General features: G+C 37.6%; 1 protein-coding gene across 1 annotated transcript in view; it reads right to left on the bottom strand.

Moving 5' to 3' along the window:
* MALRD1 (MAM and LDL receptor class A domain containing 1) overlaps positions 1-23,389 on the bottom strand; it is a 757,419-nt gene that overhangs the window by 683,301 nt on the left and 50,729 nt on the right. The window contains exons 7-9 of the mRNA XM_077772480.1: positions 8,959-9,060; positions 8,172-8,318; positions 1,418-1,584 (exon numbers count right to left, since the gene is read on the bottom strand). Coding sequence (XP_077628606.1) covers positions 1,418-1,584; positions 8,172-8,318; positions 8,959-9,060 — 416 coding nt within the window. The remainder of the gene's footprint in view (positions 1-1,417; positions 1,585-8,171; positions 8,319-8,958; positions 9,061-23,389) is intronic.

Consider the following 23,389-nt stretch of genomic DNA (forward strand, 5'->3'; position numbering starts at 1 on the left):
GGGTAGATTAAAATAATCTTTAGGATTAGAAGATATATGACACAAATTTCTACTTAAATTTAAGATACCTCATTTAACACTTAGTGAATATTAATCCCTTGTCACGTGAAAAGCAGTATCATGGGACCACATTATTTAATGCATCTTTAACTATGATATGAATTCAACAAAATTCGTCTAATGCCAAATACCACTGCAAAAATGTCACAAAAATAAAATGCAGTACAGAGTGCTACCAATTGTGTCCCATCCACAAAAGACAAACAAGCAAACGCATTAGGCCATCTAATGAATGCACTTATCCAATTTTATGCTTTAGAACTCTGTGAATGTTATGGAAAAGAAGAGGTTGAAGAAAAAAGACTGGAGACAAAGAAAATGATACCAAAGAAAAAGAGAGGGGTGTTGTGTTAGAACTAGGATGAAAAAGAGAATTTCTCTGGGATTTTCAGATCTCGTGGTAATAGGCAGGTAATAGGCAATACCTGAGGATTCATTATGATGGCACTTCTGACTTCAGAAGAAAATAGAATAAAAAAATGCCATTGACAGTGATTAGTGATACTTGATAAGAACAGATGCTAAATAAATACACTTTTGTAGGGAAATGCATTTGGTCAATGTCAAGAGGAAGTTCCAACTAGATCTCTTCAAAGCATCTCAAGCCAAAAGAATTTGACTTGGATGCTTCTACTATCTCCCTTTTTCCTCTATCAGAATTCTTGACGTTATTATCAAACGTTTCCCATTGCTAGAAAGACCATTATTGATGCCTGTGATTTTTTTTACTTCAATCTATAAATAAGTTCTTCTTCACAATAGAAATTCTCAAAGCATCTCAGATGGTTGTTCACTTGAGGAGGATTGTTTTCATTTCAAATTAGGTTTAAAAAAAAAAAAAAAGGCCAGCATTTGTTTTATCTGCTGGTATTGACACCGCAACTTTCACTCTCCCACTGAGCCTCTTTTTACCCATTCCAATGACTCCTTTGTTTGTATTTAATCAGTAATTACCAGTCTCTAAAACTGAATCTACTGGTACCATAACAGGTAATTTGTTCCCATCATGATTATAGCTCTAGTGATATGTGGATCTAAAATCCAAAACAGATCTCATCAGAATGTCAACACAGAGCCAACAATAAAGAACCTCAAAAATATCATTTTTATTAGACCTATAACCTTTTAAATATATTTCCATGCATTTGAACAATTCTGTAAAATAACATTATGCAAATTATAGCATTAAAGGGTCTACATGACAGTGTCTCTTAAGCTGATTCTTAGTATTTCTTTTCAAAGGTATACTAAATAAAGTCAAGTTAAAGAATACCAACCGAGAAAGGGAAACACAAACTGCCAAAAGAGAAATTTCACTTATTCAATGAATCTGAAATAAATGCATGTTTCTTCTCACCTTATCACTATAGAGTCCTACCCTCAGAACACTGTTTTCCATAGAGTAATAGAATTGAAGATGACATCTCTTGCCCAGGCAGTGACACACGGAGCTATTTAAATAAGCCTTGCTGTCTAAACAGTGAAGAGTAGAAGCATCCTTAGCTTCTACCCACATATAGTAACCTGAAAAACAAAGGAAAAGGAAGCAATTTAGAAAAATTACCTGTTTTCCATTTGGACAAAATTATCACATTTCTGGGGTTTTCAGAATCTGGCGTGAAAGACAGAGATCTCATTTTAAAGGATATGAGTCCTTAAAATGATTACATCAACTACAAATATTAGGTTTTCATTTCCATATGTATTTTCAAATGCATTGAAATCCATTCCTACTTCCCGAAATTAGGAAATCTCAATTCATCATTCTTATAAAAATAAATCTACTGCTATAAAAATCTCTATGCTACAAATCATTATCATTTTCTTTAAAAATGTCACAATTCAAACTTTCTTTAACCAAGAATTCCTCACCTTTCTTCCCAGAACTTTTTCCCCTTTTATTTCTCTTTTAGTTTTTAGTTTTAGGAAAACCTTAATAATTTCAAGGAACTGTACCTTAAACTGCCCTCTTTCTTACCAAACTACATGGAAGTATCAGATATCTACAGGCCTATTTTCTACACCTACGAATTTCATAGTACGTAAAAATATTGTCAATCAATTTTAACACATCTGATACTTAAAACCAATTTACACTGTTCTTAAATACAATATATAGACAATGCAAAGTTATTTCTATGATTTTACAACCTCGCCTTTCAATAATAAAGCATTTTAATCCTTTATTTCTGTAAGTTAGTAAATATTCCTACAATTTCTAAAAATTATGAATTTAAGTTCAGTAAAACTCTTATTTACTTAAAATGTAAGAGTTTACCAAATTCCATAGTAAGTTAATACTTTGCCTCTGATCTTTAAACAAAGAAATGATAAATAAGATAAAAACACATGGGTATAAAAGCTGAGACAGACCCATTGCAACAAAATATCTAAAAGGATAAGGAAGAAACAATTATACCAAAGGATGAGTAGGGCTGAACCCACAGAACTCTTGAACTCTGAGACCAGACTCAGGCTCTGGAAGCTTAGATTTTGACTAATTTCCATATTGCCAAAGAAGCTGGAAGAACAGTCATAGTCTCTCCATGAATTTGAAGACTAGAGTTGGGGAATTCTGCTCATAATCTGAGATGGAAAATAGGCCAGCATTCCCTACCTTGGGCTATGACTAAGTGACAGGATGCGAGAAACTCCGAGCATTAGCATGAAGTATAACACTCTAAACTAGCACTGTCACCCAGGTTGGTCTTAAGGAAATACACCTGAAAATACACCTGGAGTATTCAGGTATTAATAGCAAGGCTTGTACTCAAAAGTAATGATTTTACCACCACCTTGCTAAGTGGAGTTTGACTAGAGCCTAACTGACCTAGGAGAAGAATGGTATCAACTCCAGCAGGCTCTAGCCCTCCACATGAGGGGAGGAAATACTCAGATCCAGTCCCTTCTAGCTTTGCTGTCTCACTTAGGATTGGGAGGAGGAAGCATTTTTGAAGATCATGTAAGAGAGGAACAATCTCACTAAAAGACTGGAGAATGTTTCTCCTCCACCTCACAATTTACCACCATGTGAAAGGGGATCCTGTGTAATTACGGGGGATTGCTATTCAAAGAACTGTAGGACTCAGACCTCATTCTAGAACACGTCTTTAAGGAAACCCAAAGACAATACGTAAGACAAAACCAAGGAAACCAGGTGAATTTTCAGCCTCAGACGTTTATAGTTGTAGCAAAGAGTAAAGAGTCTAATCTCTAGTTGCATAAACTTAAAACAACTATAATTAATAAGTTAAGAGTTCTAATGAAAAAAAGTAGAAAATATGAAAATAAGACTGAGAATGTAGTCAAAGAGCTGGAAATTCAAAGAAAAAATTTTAAAATGCTGGAGACAAAAAAATTTAAAAAAAAAACACTCCAACAGAAATGAATTTTGTCTTTAATGTAGTGATTAAATAGACTGGCACAGCTGAGACTATGTCAACGGAAACTTCTTTTTTTTTTTAATGTTTTATTTATTTCTAGGAGAGAGAGAGAGACAGCGTGAGCAGGGGAGGTTCAGAGAGAGAGGGAGTCACAGACTGAAACAGGCTCCAGGCTCTGAGCTGGCAGTCAGCACAGAGCCCGACGCGGGGCTCGAACCCACGAACCGCGAGATCATGACCTAAGCAAAAGTCAGACACTTAACCGACTAAGCCACCCAGGCGCCCCTGTCAACAGAAACTTCTAAAACTAAAAAGTAAATATATTTTTAAGTGGAAATAAAGGAATAGAATGTTCAAGGACTGTGGAATGACTACAAAAGTGACATATGCATAATGAGAATACAAGAAGGAGAAAGACAAAAAGGAACAAAGGCAGTATTTGAAGCAATATTCACTGACAATTTTCTCAAAATTAATGTCAGATTTTAACCACAGATCCAGGAAGCTCAGAAAATACAAAGCAAGATAAATACCCAAAAACCTACACATAAACATGTCATATTCAAACTGTAAAAGATCCAAAACAAAGAGGAAAGTTTGGGGGAAAAAAATCACAGGAGGAACATCTGGATGGCTCAGCTGGATAAGTGTCCAACTTCAGCTCATGATCTTGTGTTTCGTGAGTTAGAGTCGCATGGTGGGGGTCTGTGCTGACAGCTCAGAGCCGGGAGCTGGCTTTGGATTCTGTGTCTCCCTCTCTCTCTGACCCACCAAGGTGCATGCTTATCTCTCTCTCTCTCAAAAATAAATAAACATTAAAAAAGAAAAAGAAAAGAAAACCCCAACCTAGGATTCTGTATCCAGCAAAACTGTTCTTCAAAAATGAAGGAGAAATAAAAATGTTCTCATTTTTATGTTTTATAAATAATGTTAGGAGAGGAAGACAGCAGCAGAGTCGGAGGATCCGAGGCTCTTCTTATCCCATGAACACAACTAGGTAATCAAATCAAATAATCTTAAACAGCCCAGAAATTGAGCTGAAGACCGACAGAACAAACTCCACAACTAAAGTGAGAGAAGAGACCAAATAGAATAAAGTAGAAAGTGCAGAGACATAATTTAGGGGAGAAAGAGATCACAGGTGCTGCAGGGGGAAGGAGCTGAGGTCACGAGAAGGGCAAGCAGAGAGGGGCGCACAAGGGGATGAACAAGAAGAAAGTTCCAAAGAGTCGTTGGCTTGGAAAAGAAGAGGAGCTGAATTTTGTGAGTTCTTGCAACCAGAAGGGCTTAAAGCCTGGCATTTTACAGGTCTGTGAGCGTAGTTGGGATAGAGCCCAGAGGGCACTGCACTGCTCCTGGAGAGAAGGCAGGCAAACAACCTGAGAGCAGACAGCACCAAGAGCACCTGGGGAACACAGGGAGATTATCTGCTTTTCTCAGAGCGCATCCCTGGGAGGCAGTGTCAGAGAGATGCCTCTGTGAGGACAAAGGAGTTGGCCAGGGTCATTTTCCTTCCCCTGTGCTCAACATAAACACAGGGCCACCTGCAGGAGGCAGTGCAGCTCCAACACTGGCAGCCTAACTAGCTTACCCTGAGCCCCAGCCCCTGCGCTCTGACAGGACTGTGCTTCTCATGCTTTCCTTAGTCCCAGCATGGCATCCGCTCCCCCAGAAGACCAGCACAAACCCCTATCCACACTACATCTCCCGACCATGGAGTTCTGCAGGGCTTCAAATATGGTGGAGGTGGTGACAGGTCTCATTTCACAAGGAGAGCAGCACACCCTTAGTTTAAATTCACCACATTGAGGCCAGGGACCAAACATTGCCCAGAGCAGGTGAGAAGAGCCTCTGCAGTTGACAGGCCTGAAGGACAGAGCAGCCAAAACACAACAGCAGAGTACATGCACCACACACCAGAGACAGGCACTAAAGCACCAGCCCTGGACACTGCATGACCTCTTCTTCATATTGTGAGATCTCAGTGAAACATGAATAACATGTCTGATGGAGTATTTAAAGCAACAATTATAAGGATACTCACTGGGCTTGAAAACAAAAGAAGACATCAGGGAAACCCTTACCACAGAGAAAAAAGTTAAAAAAGAATCAGAGACAAAGAGCACAATAAATGAGATTGGAAACAGCCTTGATGCAATAAAGAGCAGGCTGGGAGAAGCAGAGGAAAGAATTGGTGATCTAGAAGGCAAAATTATGCAGAATAATGGAGCTGAACAAAAGACAGAGAAAAAAATTATGCAAAATGAGAATAGCCTTAGGTAATTCAGTGATCCCAGTACACATAATAACTTTCATAAATAGGAGTCCTAGAAGAAGAGGAAAAGGAAGAAGAGGAATGGGGAAAAGGAAGCAGAAAATATATTTCAAGAAATGAGAGCAGAAAACTCCCCTAATCTGGGAAAGGATAGAGAAATCCAGATCCAGGAGGCACAGAGCACTCCCATTAAAATCAACAAAGTAGGCCAACATTAAGACATTGTAATTAAATTTTCAAAATATAGTGACAAAGGAATAATCTTAAAAGCAGCAAGACAAAAGAAATCCTTTACTTGCAAGGGAAGACCTATAAGGCTAGCTAGATTTTCTCAACAGAAAACTGGCTTTGGAAAGCCAAAAGGGAGTGGCATGATATATACAAAGTGCTGAATGGGAGGGGTGCCTGGGTGGCTTAGTCAGTTAAGCGTCCGACTTAGGCTCAGGTCATGATATCACGGTTTGTGGGTTCAAGCCCCACGTCGGGCTCTGTTCTGACAGCTAGCTCAGAGCCTGGAGCCTGTTTTGGATTCTGTGTCTCCCTCTCTCTCTTACCCTCTCCTGCTTGTGCTCGCTCTCTCTCTCTCTCAGAAATAAATAAGAAAATTTTTAAAAATTTAATTAGAAGGAATAGCATACCATACCCACAAGTGATGACATATATGCCTTGTGAGCACTGAAAATTTTAAATAAAATATATTCACGTCTTCACTAATCACAGTGACATTTACAGACAGTAGAGATAAACATTTTATTAAATCTTCAAAAAATTGAAAAAATAGATGAGCTCATACTTCTTGATGACTACAGTAATTATCAGGAGATAAAAGAGGAACCATCACCATGTACTTAGAAATAAATGAACAGACTTTCATTCAAAAATTGTATGACCAAATAGATTATTATTTAGGAGTGAGGCCATTAAAAACATTTTAAGTTTACAAATACTTAGCAAGACCATTGCTACAGATCTTTTCTAAGTAAAAAAATAAGTGAACTTTCTCAAGAAGGAAGGGAATCAAATGCCTGAAGTAAAAGAAACAATGGTGAAGAAAGAAAATGATAAAGATAAAAGACCAAAACCCGAAGGTCTTAACAGACACCTCACAAAATAAGACATACAAATGGCAAATAAACATAAGAGATGCCTCATATCATAAGGCATCGGGGAAATGCAAACTAAAACATTGAGAAAGCACTACACACGTGTTTGAACGGCCAGAATCCAGGACACTCCAGCCAAATGCTAAAGAGGATGTGAAGCAACAATATCTCTCATTGTTGATGGAAATGAAAAATGGTACATTCACTTTGAGGACAGCTTATTGGTTTCTTACAAAGCTACACATATTCTTACCAAATGATCCAGCCATCATGCTCCTTGGTATTGACTCAAAAGAGCTGAAAACATGTCCACACAAAAACCTTCCCATGGATGTTTATACCAGCTTTATTCATAATTGCCAAACACTTGGAAGCAACCAAGATGTCCTTCAGTAGGTGAATAAACTCTGGTACATCCAGATAATGGAATATGATTCACTATTAAAATGAAATAAGCTATCAAGCCATGAAAAAGACATAGAGGAACCTTAAATGCACATTACTAATGAAGGAAGTCAATCTTAAAAGGTACCTACTGTATAATTCCTCTGGAAAGGCAAAACTATGGAAAAAGTAAAATCAACATGGAAGTAGAAAATATAGGTATTACTTTCTGCTGTAATAAAATTTCTTAAATTACTAATTTAAGGAAAGACTAACACTATTCCCCCCAAAAAAGGAATAAATAAAAAGCAGTGGAAAGAAAAATAAACCACCACAAACTTAATGTTAGATGAAGAGAAAGAAAATCATTGACAATGCTAGTGAAAAGAAGAGCTAGGCAGCTTTATAAAAGCTTTTTAATACTTTCCCTTTTTCTTCCCACAATATCTACTATCTCTTGGTGATTAAAAAAATAATAAAATTTACAAAATTAAAAGTTAACCTAGTATCATTCTTTCCTTACACTGTTTATTAACATAAAACATATAAAACATGTTATGTAAAAACATAATATGATTCTTTTACTTTCAATATCTATGCAAATACAGTTTTTTTAATAAAATTTTTTAATGTTTATTTTATTTTTGAGAGAGAGAGACAGGACAGAGCGTGAGTGGAGGAGGGGCAGAGAGAGACGGAGACAGAATCTGAAGCAGGCTCCAGGCTCTGAGCTGTTAGCATAGAGCCCTACGCGGGGCTTGAACCCACAAACCGAGATCATGACCTGAACCGAAGTCGGATGCTTAACTGACCAAGCCACCCAGGTGCCCCATATGCAAATTCAGTTTCAATAAAATATACTCAGTATATTCATCAAGATCCCTGATTAAATATCTTCATACTACTCACAATAAATCACAATTCTATAAATCATATATACAGAAGATTATTTTTTTTATTTCCTACCTTCATCATCATTACTTTGATCCTGCTGGGGTACAGATTCTAATGTAAGCACTTCTCTTGCTTTTGTGCGCTTCCAGGAAATTTGCCCAGCAGATGTTTCTGATGCCCAGTCACACATGTCAGATTCAAATCCACAGACCTGGCATACTACAGAAAGGCATAAAAGACCTTGGTGAATCATCACAGTCTACTAGAGTAGCAGCTTAGCCATAGTTATGTGTTACAATCAAAGCTTAACACACACACACACACACACACACACATACACCATTTTATATCTACAAATTTTGGCTCAGTAAGCCTTAGAATATACCCGCAAATGTGTTTTTCAAAAGTTCTTCCCTTGATCCAGACACGCATCTTCCCAAATGGAAATCACCACCATTCAAAAGTGAAAAGATGTTTCTATTTTTTCTTGTACACTTCTCCAACTACAACTTTTAAATGGCACATATATACCTGATCTCACCTTTCTTATGAAATTAGTTTAAGTCATTTGTTAATCATAATCATGTGGAAATATTAAAGAAGAAACACTCCATAATTCAAAGCTGGTCTTCAATGGAACTATTTTACAAAACATCACCTTAAAATACATATTTAGTATCTTTCGTGTTTTAAATAAACCACCAAAGACTTCCAACAACACTCCAGCTAAACTTGGGACTTAAATGTCAACAAAGGTTGGCACGTGAGTATTCTAATAGTGGTCTGAATGCCTAGCAATGGTCCAAGTCTCACGGATGGCTATATGTCATCATAGTGGGCATCTCAATGTAACACTTACACCTCAATCCTTCATCTGTAGAATCCAAACTGCAGAGACGTGAATCTAGATGGCACAGTTTCTGCTCCACATTCAATGTCTCTTGACATGGTACAATTTCATCTGTTAAATTTAAAGAGTGGCAAGAAGTGAGATGGAGGTGCAACTGGAAAGACTCACGTATTTCTTAAAATGTTAGCATTTGTTCTAGAAAGCACTCTTCACCCAACTTATTTCTGTGGCAGCATCTCTCCCCAAGTAGCCCCATTACACAGAGAGTCAGAGTCAGAGAGAATAACACAACTACGCCAGTGCTTCCTGAATTTAATCAGATCTCTGGGGCGCCTGGGTGGCTCAGTCAGTTACGCGACCGACTTCGGCTCAGGTCATGATCTCACTGTTCGTGGGTTCGAGCCCCAAGTCGGGTTCTGTGCTGACAGCCAGCTCAGAGCCTGGAGCCTATTTCCAATTCTGTGTCTGCCTCTCACTCTGACCCTCCCCTGCTCACACTAGCTCTCTCTCTCTCTCTTTCTCTCTCTCTCTCTCAGAAATAAATAAAACATTTAAAAAAAATTGCATTTAATCAGATCTCTGTGGTGACCAGCAAGCCCCTAAACCAAATCATCCATGTCTCCAAGGAAGTAACATGGTCTAATGTGGAAACAAAGAGCCCGTTATTAGAAGGACAACTCAACTATAACATATGATGGTATGCTATCATTTTTAACCGGAAGCTGATCTCCTGGAACTGCTCTTCCCATATTTGACTCCCTGCACGGTGTCTGTTTTTCCCTCCACCTCCCTCCCTACACAGGACTGGAAAGTGGACTAGGTATCCTTCCTGCTCCATTGCCACTTCCAGACAATTCTCACTCTCACCTTCCCAAATGTCTGAGCTTTGAGTCTCTTGACATCAGAGATGTCTCTCTCTCTCTCTGCCCCTCCCCACCTCATTCTCTCCTTCTCCCTTAAAATAAATAAATAAACTTAAAAAGACTTTAAATAATTATAAAAGGAATAAAAAATTAAGAACAAGAATTGAGCCAAGTGAATTTGAAGATCTAATTGGCTTTATTAGCAATAAATTAAAGCAATAATCAGACAGCACCCTAAGTAGACAGTAGAGGGGAGCCCTGAGGAGCCATACAAAATGGAAGGGTTTTATAGGAAGGAGGGTGGAGCAAGGAATTTATTAGCAAAAGAAAACAAAAGATTGTTCCAGGCAAGGTCACCTTCTCTTGGAGAAGGTCAAGGGATCTTACTAGGTGGATTACCTCATCTTCCTTTGGGGGATGATGAGGGCCCATGTTATAGAGTATGTCTTTGGTGCTGAGAAGAAGATTCCTGATTGACACGTTAAGACTGACATTTCTGAAGAAGTTGAAACTGAAATTGGGTTAGATATTAAGCCCCAGTTTGGTGACTTGGCCTAGTGCAAGCCACACCATTTTAGGCCTGTCGTTTTCTTTTTAACAGATGAGAGTGCCTGGCATTAAACTTTTGATGGATGAAGGCTCCATTTCAAAGACATCCATCTGGAATAAACACATTGGCAGCCATGCAACTAGATCAGGAATCCTTAAACTCAATGAAAGCAGACCCCCAGGTCAATGGTCTCTCTCCACAACCTTGCTGTGTTGTCATTGGACATACTATACACCCTCCAGGACCTGTGCGTAATGAACCTTGTTTTTCCAGAGTTCCCTGATGGTTGTTGCTGGGGTGTGTCCCACAATCCTAACAAGAACAAGGTCTGGGTCAGCCACAACATGGGCTCTGGTCAGGGAAATGCTTGAGGGGTGGGGGGTTTCATCACAAACAGCATGGGCCAGATGACTGCTCCAGGCATTTCCAACAAAGGGATCACTATTGATAGGCTGAGACCACCAGGAATTGGTCACCTACTCCAGCCTGCATTACTGTGGCTGAAGATGAGTGAGGAAGAGCCCACCACCATGCTGACTAAAATGGTTTTATATCTGTGACTACTCACTCCATCACACTGTCCACCATGCTTTCCTTTCTTTCCTTTTCCTCCATTCCTAGACAACTATTCAAAACTCTTTACCTCCTCCTTCAAATTCCAACTCCTTCCCCTATCATCATTCTCAGCGAATCTTCTTACTTCACATTTCATTGGGAAAATGAGAGAAAATAGCAGAAAACCTCACAAGTCCCGTTACCCATCTCCCTGAACTGCTGCCTAAGTATCTTTCTTCCTGTAACTGTGGGTCAACCAGCCATGCTCTTCTCTGGGCTACTCTTTGTTACTACAGAAAATCCTCTCCTCTTCCCTGTTTTCAGAATCATTCCAGAAATGTCCTTCCCCCCTTTTACATCAACAGGTTTTCTTCCCCTTCAGCACACAAAGGGGCCAAAATTTCATCCATCTGAGGAAAATCCTCCGACCCTACAACCCTCTCCAACTAACTTTTCTAAGTTCTGCCTATTTGTACTGACTCCAACACCAATTCTTCTCCCCACATCCTTCCTTGAACCTGTTCTAGTGAGGTATTTTTTTAAATTTTTTTATTGAAATAACATTCACATAACAAAATTCACTATATTAACCAATTTAAAGTATACAGTCCAGTAGCTTTTATTCATAATAATTATGCAATTATCACCACTAATTCCAAAACATTATCATCACCCCAAAATAAAACCCATACTCATTATTCATCACTCCCCATTCTCTACTCCTCCTCAGACTCTGGAAAACACGAATCTCCTTCCCATCTCTATAGATTTCCCTATTCTGGATATTTCACATAAATGGAATCATACAATATATGGCCTTTGGTGCTTGATTTCTTTCATTTAGCATAATATTTTCAAAGTTCATTCATGTTGTAGCACATATCAGAACTTTTTTTCTTTTTTTGTACCCTTACCACACCACTGAAAGCACATATACCAAGAATGACCTCCATACTGTTAAATCCAACACTTAACCTTTCCTCCTTATCCATGTGACATGGCAGGAATAATGAACATGCTTGAAATGTCCCATCTCAGTTCATGACATCTCCATCCTCTCTCTTTCTTGATATGTTTTCTTCACTAGGTTCTAGTACATAACTCTCTCTTGGTTTTCCGCTTAAATTACTGGCTGTTCATTCTCAGTCACCTTTCCTGGTTTTTCCTCATCTCCACGTTACACAGACATGAGGGTGCTCGAGAGCTCAGTCCTTGGATCCCTTCTCTTCTCTATACCACAATCTTGTTACTATCACCTCGTCTCATGCCTTTAAAACATTTCCTTCTTGTAAAATTATATTTTCGGCCCACCCTCACCGGACTCCAAAATAGACATCTTGTTGCTGCCTTGGCCCTTTCACTTGAAGAGCTGACATGTATCTTGATAGAAATAGGTCTAAAACTAATCTTCTGATTCTTTCTGCCCCAACTTTCTCCTCCCTCTTTCCTTCGCATCTCAGTTCGTGACGTCTCCATCCAACCTACTTCAGGAGGAAATCTGGATCCATGACCCATCTCTTGCTCTCATCCATCACACGAATCATCAGCAAATCTTTGCTTTATCTATAAAACACATCCAGAATCTCACTACAACCCACTGCTTCTGCCACTACTACCAATTCTGACTCAAGGGAAAATCACTCTTTCTGGATTATACTAATAACTTTGTATTTTGCTCCTTTGTTGCTGCCCTCGTCCCCTTCTGACCTTTAAATATATGAGTCAGATCATGTCTCCTTGGCTCAACATTGTTACATGGGTTTCTGTCCTTCATGAAATAAATGCAGAAGTCCTCACCATGGTCTTCCTCATACAGACAATGCTGACTCTTGCCTTGGGGCCTCTGTATTTACAGTTCCTTCCAAAATATGCATGGCTTTCTCCCTCAACTCCTTGGGGTTTCTTTCATCCAGAAACATATTATCCATGTGGCCATGTCTGACTAAAACTTCACCTTACTTTAATCTGTGCCACTTCTTAGCTTGGCTTTCTGCTCTACTGTTCCCCACAGCACATATCACCATTGACATATTTTTTTTTATTTGATTAGTGTCTTTCTCCCTTTGACTAAAATGTAAGTTCCATGAACACTAGGACTGCTGTTTGTTTCTCGTTGCTGTCTCCCCATTGTCTGAAGTAACTCTTGGCATAACATAGGTGCTCAATATATAGTTGCTTAAGGAATGAATAAATACAATTCAACCAAATACTTGGTAATATCAGAGATCCTGTGTAAATTGCTTATGTTTTTATTTGGAACACAATTGAAGCAACTGGTTATGAAACAATTTACGAATAACACCCATAAGCTGATTTCTTATAATGGGAGCTTACAAATAAAAAGGCTTACAAAGCCTTTTGAATGTAAGATCCACTGAAAATAAAACTGCATATGCAATTAAGGGAGTGTGGGTAATAAACGAAGCTAAGATTGCCCAGTAACAATTAACATGAAACAATTAAAACTGTAATTTTTGTTGATTCATGTAATAGCTGCAGATCTTCTGCCCCCTAGAGCTAGATAATTAAGTATTGGCCATAGTTCAATTAAATGTTGTATATTATCTCTAATTTTTCACTGTTTATATACGACCAAAAATTCACAAAAGTACTATAAACAAAAATAGGCAAATAGTCAAGTATAAATTGCATGATATTAAAAACATAGCTTATGTCAAATGGTATTAAATATCTTTCACCAGTGTCAACCATTTTTACTATCTTCATCTCCCAAACTGGAATTTGTAACCATAAAAGAGTAGATGGGGCTATAAGTTGACAGTTAAGCTCCTGGATACTTCTTTTTCTTTTAGTGCATTCAATCTCAGAGCTCAATACTATTTAAAGATGTCAGTTATCTATATTTATATTCATATGCCTTTTCTCTACATCTCCACCCTCTTTCTATCTCATTCTTACATTGCACCACAGTCTCGCAGCAAAAAATTACTTTGAGGGCTTTAAAATCCTCCATCCATGATACGTGATCATCAGGATGAAGCTTTGCCAACCGTTTCAAGGTCTCTATACCAATGAAGCCGCATTTTCTTCAAATCTTATCTTGTACAAGCAGCTTGTGTAAAATTGGCCAGACTCTCTCTCGGATGGTAGAGAATGAAGTCCAAGTCTCAAAGCCATTTCTGTAAAAGTTGCAACTGACATCCACTTTTGACTCCAGGGGCTTTAGACAATTTCTTTGTCAATGTTCTTAAAATAATAATGAATTTCAAAGGGACAGTTCCTAGATCTTAAAAGGTAGCTAGAAATTAAAAGGACAAAAAAGGTAACTAGATCCTTAGTTATTTAGCTGGATAATATGTATGCAGCTTTCAGGTTCTCATTAAAGGATGACTTATATATTTGGGCCTTCATAAATGAGACTAAGGCAATGTCCTGGCAAACCAATCTAAAAATCTTCAGAGAATATTTACAATATTCTGATTATGAACCACAGCATGCAATTTTTATAAAAATTATAATAAGCAATTTATTCAAGAATCAGTGTCATTCAAGAATCAGTGACTAAACACATATTTATTTATTCACGGTCAAGAAGCTTGACTTTTTTTCATAATGTTACTTTGGTAAAGTCTAAAAAGATTCTCCTTTCAATTAATGTGCAGTGAATTTTCTTGGAAAAGGGTAGGATTTAGTATGATATTGTTTGAAGGTGTGGGAGTAACCTGAAAGATTTCCCTAATTTTAGAAAAAGAATTTAGTTGAATTATCCTACTTACAAAGTGCTCAGAAACCATAAGCATGCCTATACCTATACTCCAAGCACTTTTATAAACTTTATGTGTTTACAGTAAAGAGAAATATATACAGCAAAACTAGGGGTGCCTGGGTGGCTCAGTCGGTTAAGCATCCAACTTTGGATCAGGTCATGATATCACAGTTCACGGGTTCAAGCCCCACCTCGGGCTCTGTGCTGACAGCTAGCTCAGAGCCTGGAGCCTGTTTCAGATTCTGTGTCTCCCTCTCTCTCTGACCCTCCCCTGCTCATGCTGTCTCTCTCTCTCAGAAATAAATCAAAACAAAACAGAACAAAAAACTAAAAAGTTGTGCTTCTTCTCGAAAGATACTACTACTTAGTGCCCTGTGTAGCAGCTTCCTCACCATCAAAATCTTTTCAGCTCTAAAAAAGTACTTTTCCTTCTTTAATTTTATTTAACTTACATACAGTAAAATTCATACTTTGGGTTATTCAGTTCTATGAGTTTTGACAAACACAGACCCGTGATCTTTCAATCAATCAATACTCCATTTATTTAGTCAGGCCTTATTGATGTCTTTGATCATCATTTTATAGTTTTCAGAATACAAATCCAGCATATATTTTGCTAGATTTATGAATATATATATATATATATTTACTTTGATTGTAATACAAATGGCATCATTTTTCTAATTTCATTTTCCAGTTGTTCATTGCCATTATACAGAAATACAATTAATTTTATACTGACTTTATTTCCTGCTACTATGATAAAAATAAAATTATTTTAAAATAATTTTTATTTATTTAAAAATAAATTCTATGATATTTCACCCACAATCACATTACCTACAAATATGGCAAGATTTATTTCTTCTGTTCCAACTGTATGTATGCCTTTACTTATGTCTTGCTTTATTGCATGGCTGGGATTTCCTGTATGTCCTTGAATACAAGCAGTAAGAGTGGACGTCACTGCTTGCTTCTCAATTTTAGAGGCGAAGCACTCATTCCTTCATTATGGGTATGATGTTAACTGTTTGCTCTTTGCAGATGCCCTTTATTAGGTTAAAGATGTTAATAGTTTCTGAGATTTTTAATCATGGCTGTAGACTGAATTTTGTCAAGCGCTTTTTCTGCATCTACTGAAATCATCACGTGCTTTTCTTCTTTTGTCTATTTACATGGTAAATTACAATGATTGCTTTCTAGACGTTGGACCAGTTCTGCATCTCCTGGATGACTGTAATGTAATCTCTTTCTAATATATTACCGGATTCCATTTTTGCGATTTTTTTGTGATAGAAATGTTGGTCTGTAGCTATGTTTTCTTATACTATTTTTGCTCAGTTTTGGTAGTAGGGCAAATTTGCCCTTATAGAATAAGGTAACAAGTATGAACTTAACTTATATTTTCAAGAATAGAACGTATAAAACTGGTGTTATTTTTTCCCCTAAATATTTAATATAATTTTGTAGTAAAACTATGTGGTCCTGGAAACTTCTTTAATGAAAGATTTATAGTATGAGTCCTACTTCTTCAATAAACATAAAACTATTCAAATTATCACTTTCTTCTTGAAGGGCTTTTGATCATTTGTGACTTAAAAGGAATTTGTTCATTTCACATACATTGTTTTATGTGTATACATAGAGTTTTATAGTATTTCCTTATTACTAGTATCTTGTTTATACCTGTAGAGCCTTTAATGTTAGCTCTATTTCACTCCAAATTAGGTAATGTGTGTCCTTCTTTTTCTCTTGGTCAACCCAGCTAGAACTTTATCACCTTTTTTTATTTACCTCTTCAGGGAACCAGCTTTTAGTTTCAAGTTTTTTCTACTGCTTTTCCATTTTAAATTCCATTACTTATTGTCTCTATAGGTATTATTTTCCCACTGCTTGGTTTAGCTTTTATATGTTCTTTTTCAACTTTCATTAGATGAACAGTAAAATGTACTGGCTTGAGACCTTTTTTCTTTCCTAACAAAAAATTTATATCTATTAATTTTTTTCCTAAGCACCTCTTTAGCTATCTTACACAAATTTTAGTAAGTTATATTTTCATTTTCTTTCAGTTCAAAATATTCGGCTCTTTCAAAGTATGTTTTATTTAAATGTGTGACATTTAATTTCCAAATTATTGTGAATGTCCCGGATTTGTACCTTAATTTCATTTTGCTCAGAGATATATTTTACACCATTTCAATTGTTTTAACATTACTAAGGTTCCTTCTGTGGCCCTAGTAGTACTGCTAAGCCATATTGGAGCCTGGAAAATTCAGGAAGACTAGTGCTTTCTTCATTTAACATTTTTATATTTTGTTTATCATTGATTTTTCATTAATTGTGAGCTTTTAATGTGTGGTATTAAAATATTACTTATCTTAATTAGTTTTTGTCTTACCCTGCTTGGGCTCTTGTGACACAAAGTACCATAGATTGGATGGTTTAAGGAGCAAAAATTTATATTCTCCTAGTTCTGGAGGCGGAAGTACAATATCAGGCTGCCAGCATGTCTGAGTTCTCATAAGGGTCATCTTCCTGACTTGCACACGGCTACCTTCTCACTGTGACCTCACATGACAGAGGGACAGGGAGAGAGGAAGAGAGAAAGACAAGGGTGTTGGGGAAGGAGGGGAGAGAGAGAGAGCTCCCTTCTTATAAGGCCGCTGTATTAGATTAGGACCCCACCTTTATGATTTAATTTAATCTTAATTGCCTAAGACACTGTCACTGATATAGCCACACTGGGGATCAGAGTTTTAACACATGAAATTTGGAGGGGGTCACAATCTGGTCCATAACAAGTTTTTAGCATCCTCTTAAATTCTGCATCTGGGGGAGTATCTCCCTTGCCTTCTTGCAGTCTTGCCACTGGGCCCAGGCTATAGTCTTAGTTTATTAGTGAGTGTTCCACATGCACTTAAAAGAAGAAGTATCCTGCTAGAGTTTTAAATTACTTTTTATTTATTTTATTTTAATGTTTTATTTATTTCTGAGAGAGAGAGAGACAGCGTGAGCAAGGAGAGGGTTAGAGAGAGAGGGAGACACAGAATCTGAAACAGGCTCCAGTCTCTGAGCTGGCTGTCAGCACAGAGTCCAATGCGGGGCTCGAACCCACGAACTGTGAGATCATGACCCGAGCCGAAGTCGGACGCCTAACCGACTGAGCCACCCAGGCGCCCCTTAGATTACATTTTAAAAATGTCAGTTATCAAGTAGGTAGATAATTTTCTGCCTTTCCATAGATTGCCTTCTCATTTTGTTTCTTGTTTGTCTCTTTTGCTGTGCAGAAGCTTTTTAGTTTGATGTCTAGTCCCACTGGTTGATTGTGTCTTTTGTTGCTTGTGTTTTCAGTGTCACATACAAAAAAAAAAAGATGTTGCCAGATTGATGTCCTAGAATTTTTCTCCCACTCTTTCTTCTAAGAGGTTTATGGTTTCAGTTCTTATGTATAAGTCTTTAATCATTTTATGGTTAATTTTCACAAGTGGTATAAGGTCCAATTTTCCCAACACCATTTAGTGAAGAGACTATCCTTCTCTATTAAGTATTCAGGACTCCCTATCAAATATTAGTTGATCTATATGCAGTGTTTTATTTCTGGGTTTTCTATTCTGTTTCATTGATCTATGTGTTATTTTTTATGCCAGTACAAAACTGTTTTAATTAGTACAGTTTTGTAGTATAATTTAAAATCAGGAAGTATACTGCTTTGCTCTTCTTTCTCAGAATTGCCTTGGCTATATGGGGCCTTTCGTGGATCCACAGAAATGCTGGGGTTTCTTCCCCACAGATTTTGCAAATTCTTGCTGATTTTTTTGTATACTTTTTCTGTTGATTACTGAGAGATGTGTATGCAAGTCTCCTTGTATAATTGTAGGTTTGTCTATTTCTTCTTTTAGTTCTACCAGTTTTGCTTCATGTATTTTGGAGTACTGTTTTTAGGTATATACATACTTAGGTGTTCTGTCTTATTGAATTTACACTTTTATCATTATATACTAATCCTCTTTATGCCTATTAATTTTCCATGCTCTGAAGCACATTTTGTTGGACATTAATATAGCCATTCCACCCTCCTTTTAATTAGCAGTGGGCATTGGTGGTATAGTGGTGAGCATAGCTGCCTTCCACCCTCCTTTTAATTACATTGTTTATCTCTTTTAATCCCTTTAGTTTTTTTTAATTGTTCATTTATTCTTTTTTTAAAAAGTGTAGTTGAGGGACACCTGGGTGGCTTTATCGGTTAAGCAACTGACTTCGGCTCAGGTCATGATCCCACGGCTCATGGGTTTGAGCCCCACATCAGCCTCTCTGCTGACTCAGAGCCTGGAGCCTGCTTTGGATTCTGTGTCTCCCTCTCTCTCTGCCCCCACCCAACTTGTACTCTCTCTCTCCCTCAAAAATGAAAAAACTGTTAATTTTTTTTAAAGTGTAGTTGACACATGATGTTACATTAGTTTTGAGTGTAGTTTTGAGAAATTCAACATTTCTCTGTATTAATGCTCACAAGTGTAGCTGCCATCTATCACCATACAACTCTACTAAAATACAATGGACTATATTCCCTATGTACTTTTTAACTTCATGATTTATTCATTCTATAATGGAAGCCTATATCTGCCACTCCCCTTCACCCATTTTACCCATCCTTCCATCCCTCAAACACCCATCAGTTTGTTCTCTGTATTTATGGACACTTTATGTTTTCTGTTTCTTCGTTTGTTTATTTTGCTTAGATTCCACATATAAGTGAAATTATATGGTATTTATCTTTCTCTGTCTGATTTATTTCAATTAGCATAATACCTCCTAGTCCATCCATGTTGTCACATATAGCAAGATCTTATCCTTTGTTATACCATCTTTTGTCATAGCTGCATAATATTCATATATATATAATCTTTATCAATTTATTGATGGACACAGGTTGCCTCCATATCTTGGCTTTGTAAATAATGCTGCCATAAACATAGAGGTGCATAGAGCTTTTCAAATTACTGTTTTTGTTTACTTTGGGTAAATACCCAGTAGTGGAATTACTGGATTATATGGTACTTCTATTTTTAATATTTTGAGGAATCCCCATACTGTTTTCCACAATGACTGCACCAATTTATGTTTCCACCAGCAGCATATGAGAGTTCCTTTTTCTCCATGTTTTCATCAATACTTGTTATTTCTTGTCATTTTGGATTTTAGCCATTCTGACAGGTGTAAATGATATTTCACTACAGTTTTTGATTTACATTTCCTGGATGATTAGTGATCTTGAACATTTTTCATGTCAGTTGGCCATCTGTATGTCTTCTTTAGAAAAATGTCTTTTCAGGTCCTCTGGCCATTTATTAATTGGTTTATTGTCTTTTTTTAGTCTTGGGTTGTATAAGTTCTTTACATATTTTACTATTAACCCTTTATTGAATATACTATTTGCAAATATCTTCTTCTACTCATTAGGTTGCCTTTTTTATTTAGTTTATGGTCTCCCTCCGTGAGTAAAAGCTTTTCATTTTTGTGTAGCCCAAGTAATTTATTTTTGTTTGTGCTTCCCTTGCCTGAGAAGACATATCTAGAAAAACACTGCAAAGGCCAGTGTCAAAGACTTGACTACCTATGTTTACTTCTATGAATTTCTCATGATTTTGGAAGCTAGAAGTCCAATATCAAGGTGTCAGCAAGGTTGGATGCTTCTGAGGGCCACTCCCTTGGCCTTGCAGATGGCCATCTTCTCCCTGTGCTTTCTTTTTTTTTTTTTTTTNGTTGCTGTCCAATTCTCCCAACACCATCTGTTAAAAAGGCCTTCTCCCTGTGCTTTCATGTGGTCTTCCTTCTGTGTGTTTGTTTGACTCTCTCCTTCTTAAAAGGACACTGGTCACTTTGGATTAGGGCCCACCCATATGACCCCACTTTAACTTAATTTACCTCTTTAAAGGACCCATCTACAAATACATTTGCATTCTAAGGTACTGGGAGTAAGGATTTCAATATATGAATTTTGGAAGGTGGACACAATTCGGCTCATAACATTCACTGAGCAAACAAACACTATCAATAAAGACAATAATAACAGCATTAATGAGTTCCTGAATGGCATGTGTTATTTACCTTTGTTCACTCTTACATATTTTTCTTTACTGTTGATTCTCAGAAGTTTGATTATGATGTGTGTGGGCATGGTTTTTATTTCAATGTTTCTGGTTTGTTGAGAAATCCTTGGAATTGTGATGGCCATGAAAACCAGCAGCCCGGCAGCTTTATTTTGGCTTTATTTGACCTGATTCTGAGCTCACTCGTCAAAAAGAGCCTTTTCCCGGAGGCAATTAGTTGATACCATCTCTACCTGGAGACAGCTGTTGCAAACTGTCTCTGACAAACAAGGAGCTGACCAAAAAACTTAAAGCAAAAAGCCATGGGATGAGATGTCCAAAGGAGGCTTTGAAAAGCTCTGTCCCACCCCAGGATATATAGAGACAGTGCAAGTTTATGCACATATCCAAGAAAGACCCTTGAAGACTCTATTCTCTCATGTGTGGGTGACCTTGAGGCTCTGCACAAGCAGGAAGTGAACGTTAAGGCAGCGTTGAAAAAACAAACTATCTGACCCGCCATCAATGGAATGCTGCTATGCTACATTGAAACCCTCAGCACTGCTATAATTTAGTTCATTACTAAAGCAGTAAGTGATTCTTACATGTGAGCAGTTATTAATTCCCCCTCCCACTGATTCTAACATGCAAACTTCAAAACATAGCTTTTATTATTATTTAGGAATGTAAACCCCAATGCATCAGAAGATAACTGCCATTGAAAAGATGGTTTGTTTTGCTGACTTACCCAGGCAGCACGCAGTGAGCTGGGGGTGGGGGGAAGCCATGGGAAAGCACCCGGTTTGGTCAGAAGGCACAGGGAGAGAGGGCAAATATGGGCCAGGGCCTTTATGGTGGTTCCTGCGGGAAAGAACCAGTGAGGTAGGGAATGTAGGCTTAGAGTTGGCCGGTGGGAATCATTTTAGGGTGCTCGATGGCCAAGGGACTGTCCTTTATTGTCTGGTACCTTGATATTACAGGATGAATCATCTCCCATGACCCACCAATTCACATGTTGAAGTCCAAACTCTACTACCTCATTATGTGACCGTACTTGGAGACAGGGTCTGTAAAGGGGTAACTAACAGAAAATGAGGTCAAGTGGGTGGGCCTTAATTAAATATGGCCGGGGTCCTTATAAGGTGAGTTTAAGAGACAGATACATACACAAGGAAGACCATATGAAAACAGGGAGAAGATTGCCATCCACAAGATAAGGAGGTAAGACTCAAAAGAAATCAGACTTGTTGACATCCTGATTTTGGACATCCAGAGTCATGAGAAAATCTACTTCTGTTGCTTAAACCACCTAGTTGGAGGTACTTTGTTATGGCAACCATACGATACTAATACAGTGACCCTGGGGTGATTACGGCAGGTGCAATGTGCCCAGAGTATGAGAGCCCAAAGAGGTGGTTGGGAATGTAGGCTCTGGATGGATTGCTAGGTATTTGAAAAGTACACTGTAGGGCGAGCTGGTTTTTGTAGCTCTAGGAATTGGCTAACCTTGGAAGAGACAATCTCTCCAGGGTCAGCAAGGCCCGCATATGTCAAAGCACCAGAATCCGGAAAATAAAAGGCATGGTTCATTGAATTGCTCCCTCATTTTAAAAAACTCAGAACAAAATCTTGAAAGCACAATAGTTTGAAGACATAAAAAATAAAGGAGTCTTGTCAGTATACCTTACTATTTTTATAAGAAACATTTTTATAAGCCAAAATGATCTATCAAAAGATAGCTACATTAGAGCACTCATTTCCAACTATTACTGCTTCCTAAGTCCTATATTTCTGATGTAAAATGACAAAAACATCTGTGTTTTCACTAAAATACAGGAAATTCTTGGTCCAGATTATGTCCCAGATAAAATCACATTAAATAGCTTGAGGAGATACCTTCATTTCTGATGTTAGAACAGAAACTGAAAAATCACATATATTCTTAGCATACATATAAGTATTGCTAAAAAAAATTAGTCCCATGATATTCTATTTAAATCTGTGTTCTGTGAAATGGAGCACATATAGCTCAGAGGAAAGAAGAATAATGCATTTGAATTCCCAAATAGTTGGGTTCTCAGAGGACTATAAAGGAGGAATTTGGACTGGTGTGCAAGTGCAGGGTCATGGCGAGCTTGAAAATGTGAATTTGTGAGAATTCATTAGAAATTTGAATTCTATCCAGGAGGCAATAAGAGTTACTGACAGATTTTAACAAAGTAGAGATTTGTCATATTGAATGTTAGAAAGTATAATCTGGTGAACAGTAGATGATACTGGATATTAGAGTAGATCAAAACCAGAAGTTTTTAAAATCCAGCAGAAAAAAAAATATGCACTTAAACGAAATCATGGTTGGATACACGATAATGATAAATAAGAGCAGACAATTTGAAAAATATAAGGGGGCGCCTGGGTGGCTTAGTCGGTTAAGCGTCGACTTTCACTTAGGTCATGATCTCGCGGTTCGTGGGTTTGAGCCCCGTGTCGGGCTCTGTGCTGACTGCCAGCTCAGAGCTTGGAGCCTGTTTCGGAGTCTGTGACTCCCTCTCTCTCTGACCCTCCCCTGCTCACACTGTCTCTCTCTCTCCTAGAAATAAATAAAGTATTAAAAAAAATTAAAAAAAAAAAGAAAATGAAAAATATAAGGATATGCCCT

Source organism: Crocuta crocuta, unplaced genomic scaffold (genome assembly GCF_008692635.1).
Source record: "Crocuta crocuta isolate KB4526 unplaced genomic scaffold, BGI_CrCroc_1.0 scaffold96, whole genome shotgun sequence".
NCBI classification, from domain to species: domain Eukaryota; kingdom Metazoa; phylum Chordata; class Mammalia; order Carnivora; family Hyaenidae; genus Crocuta; species Crocuta crocuta.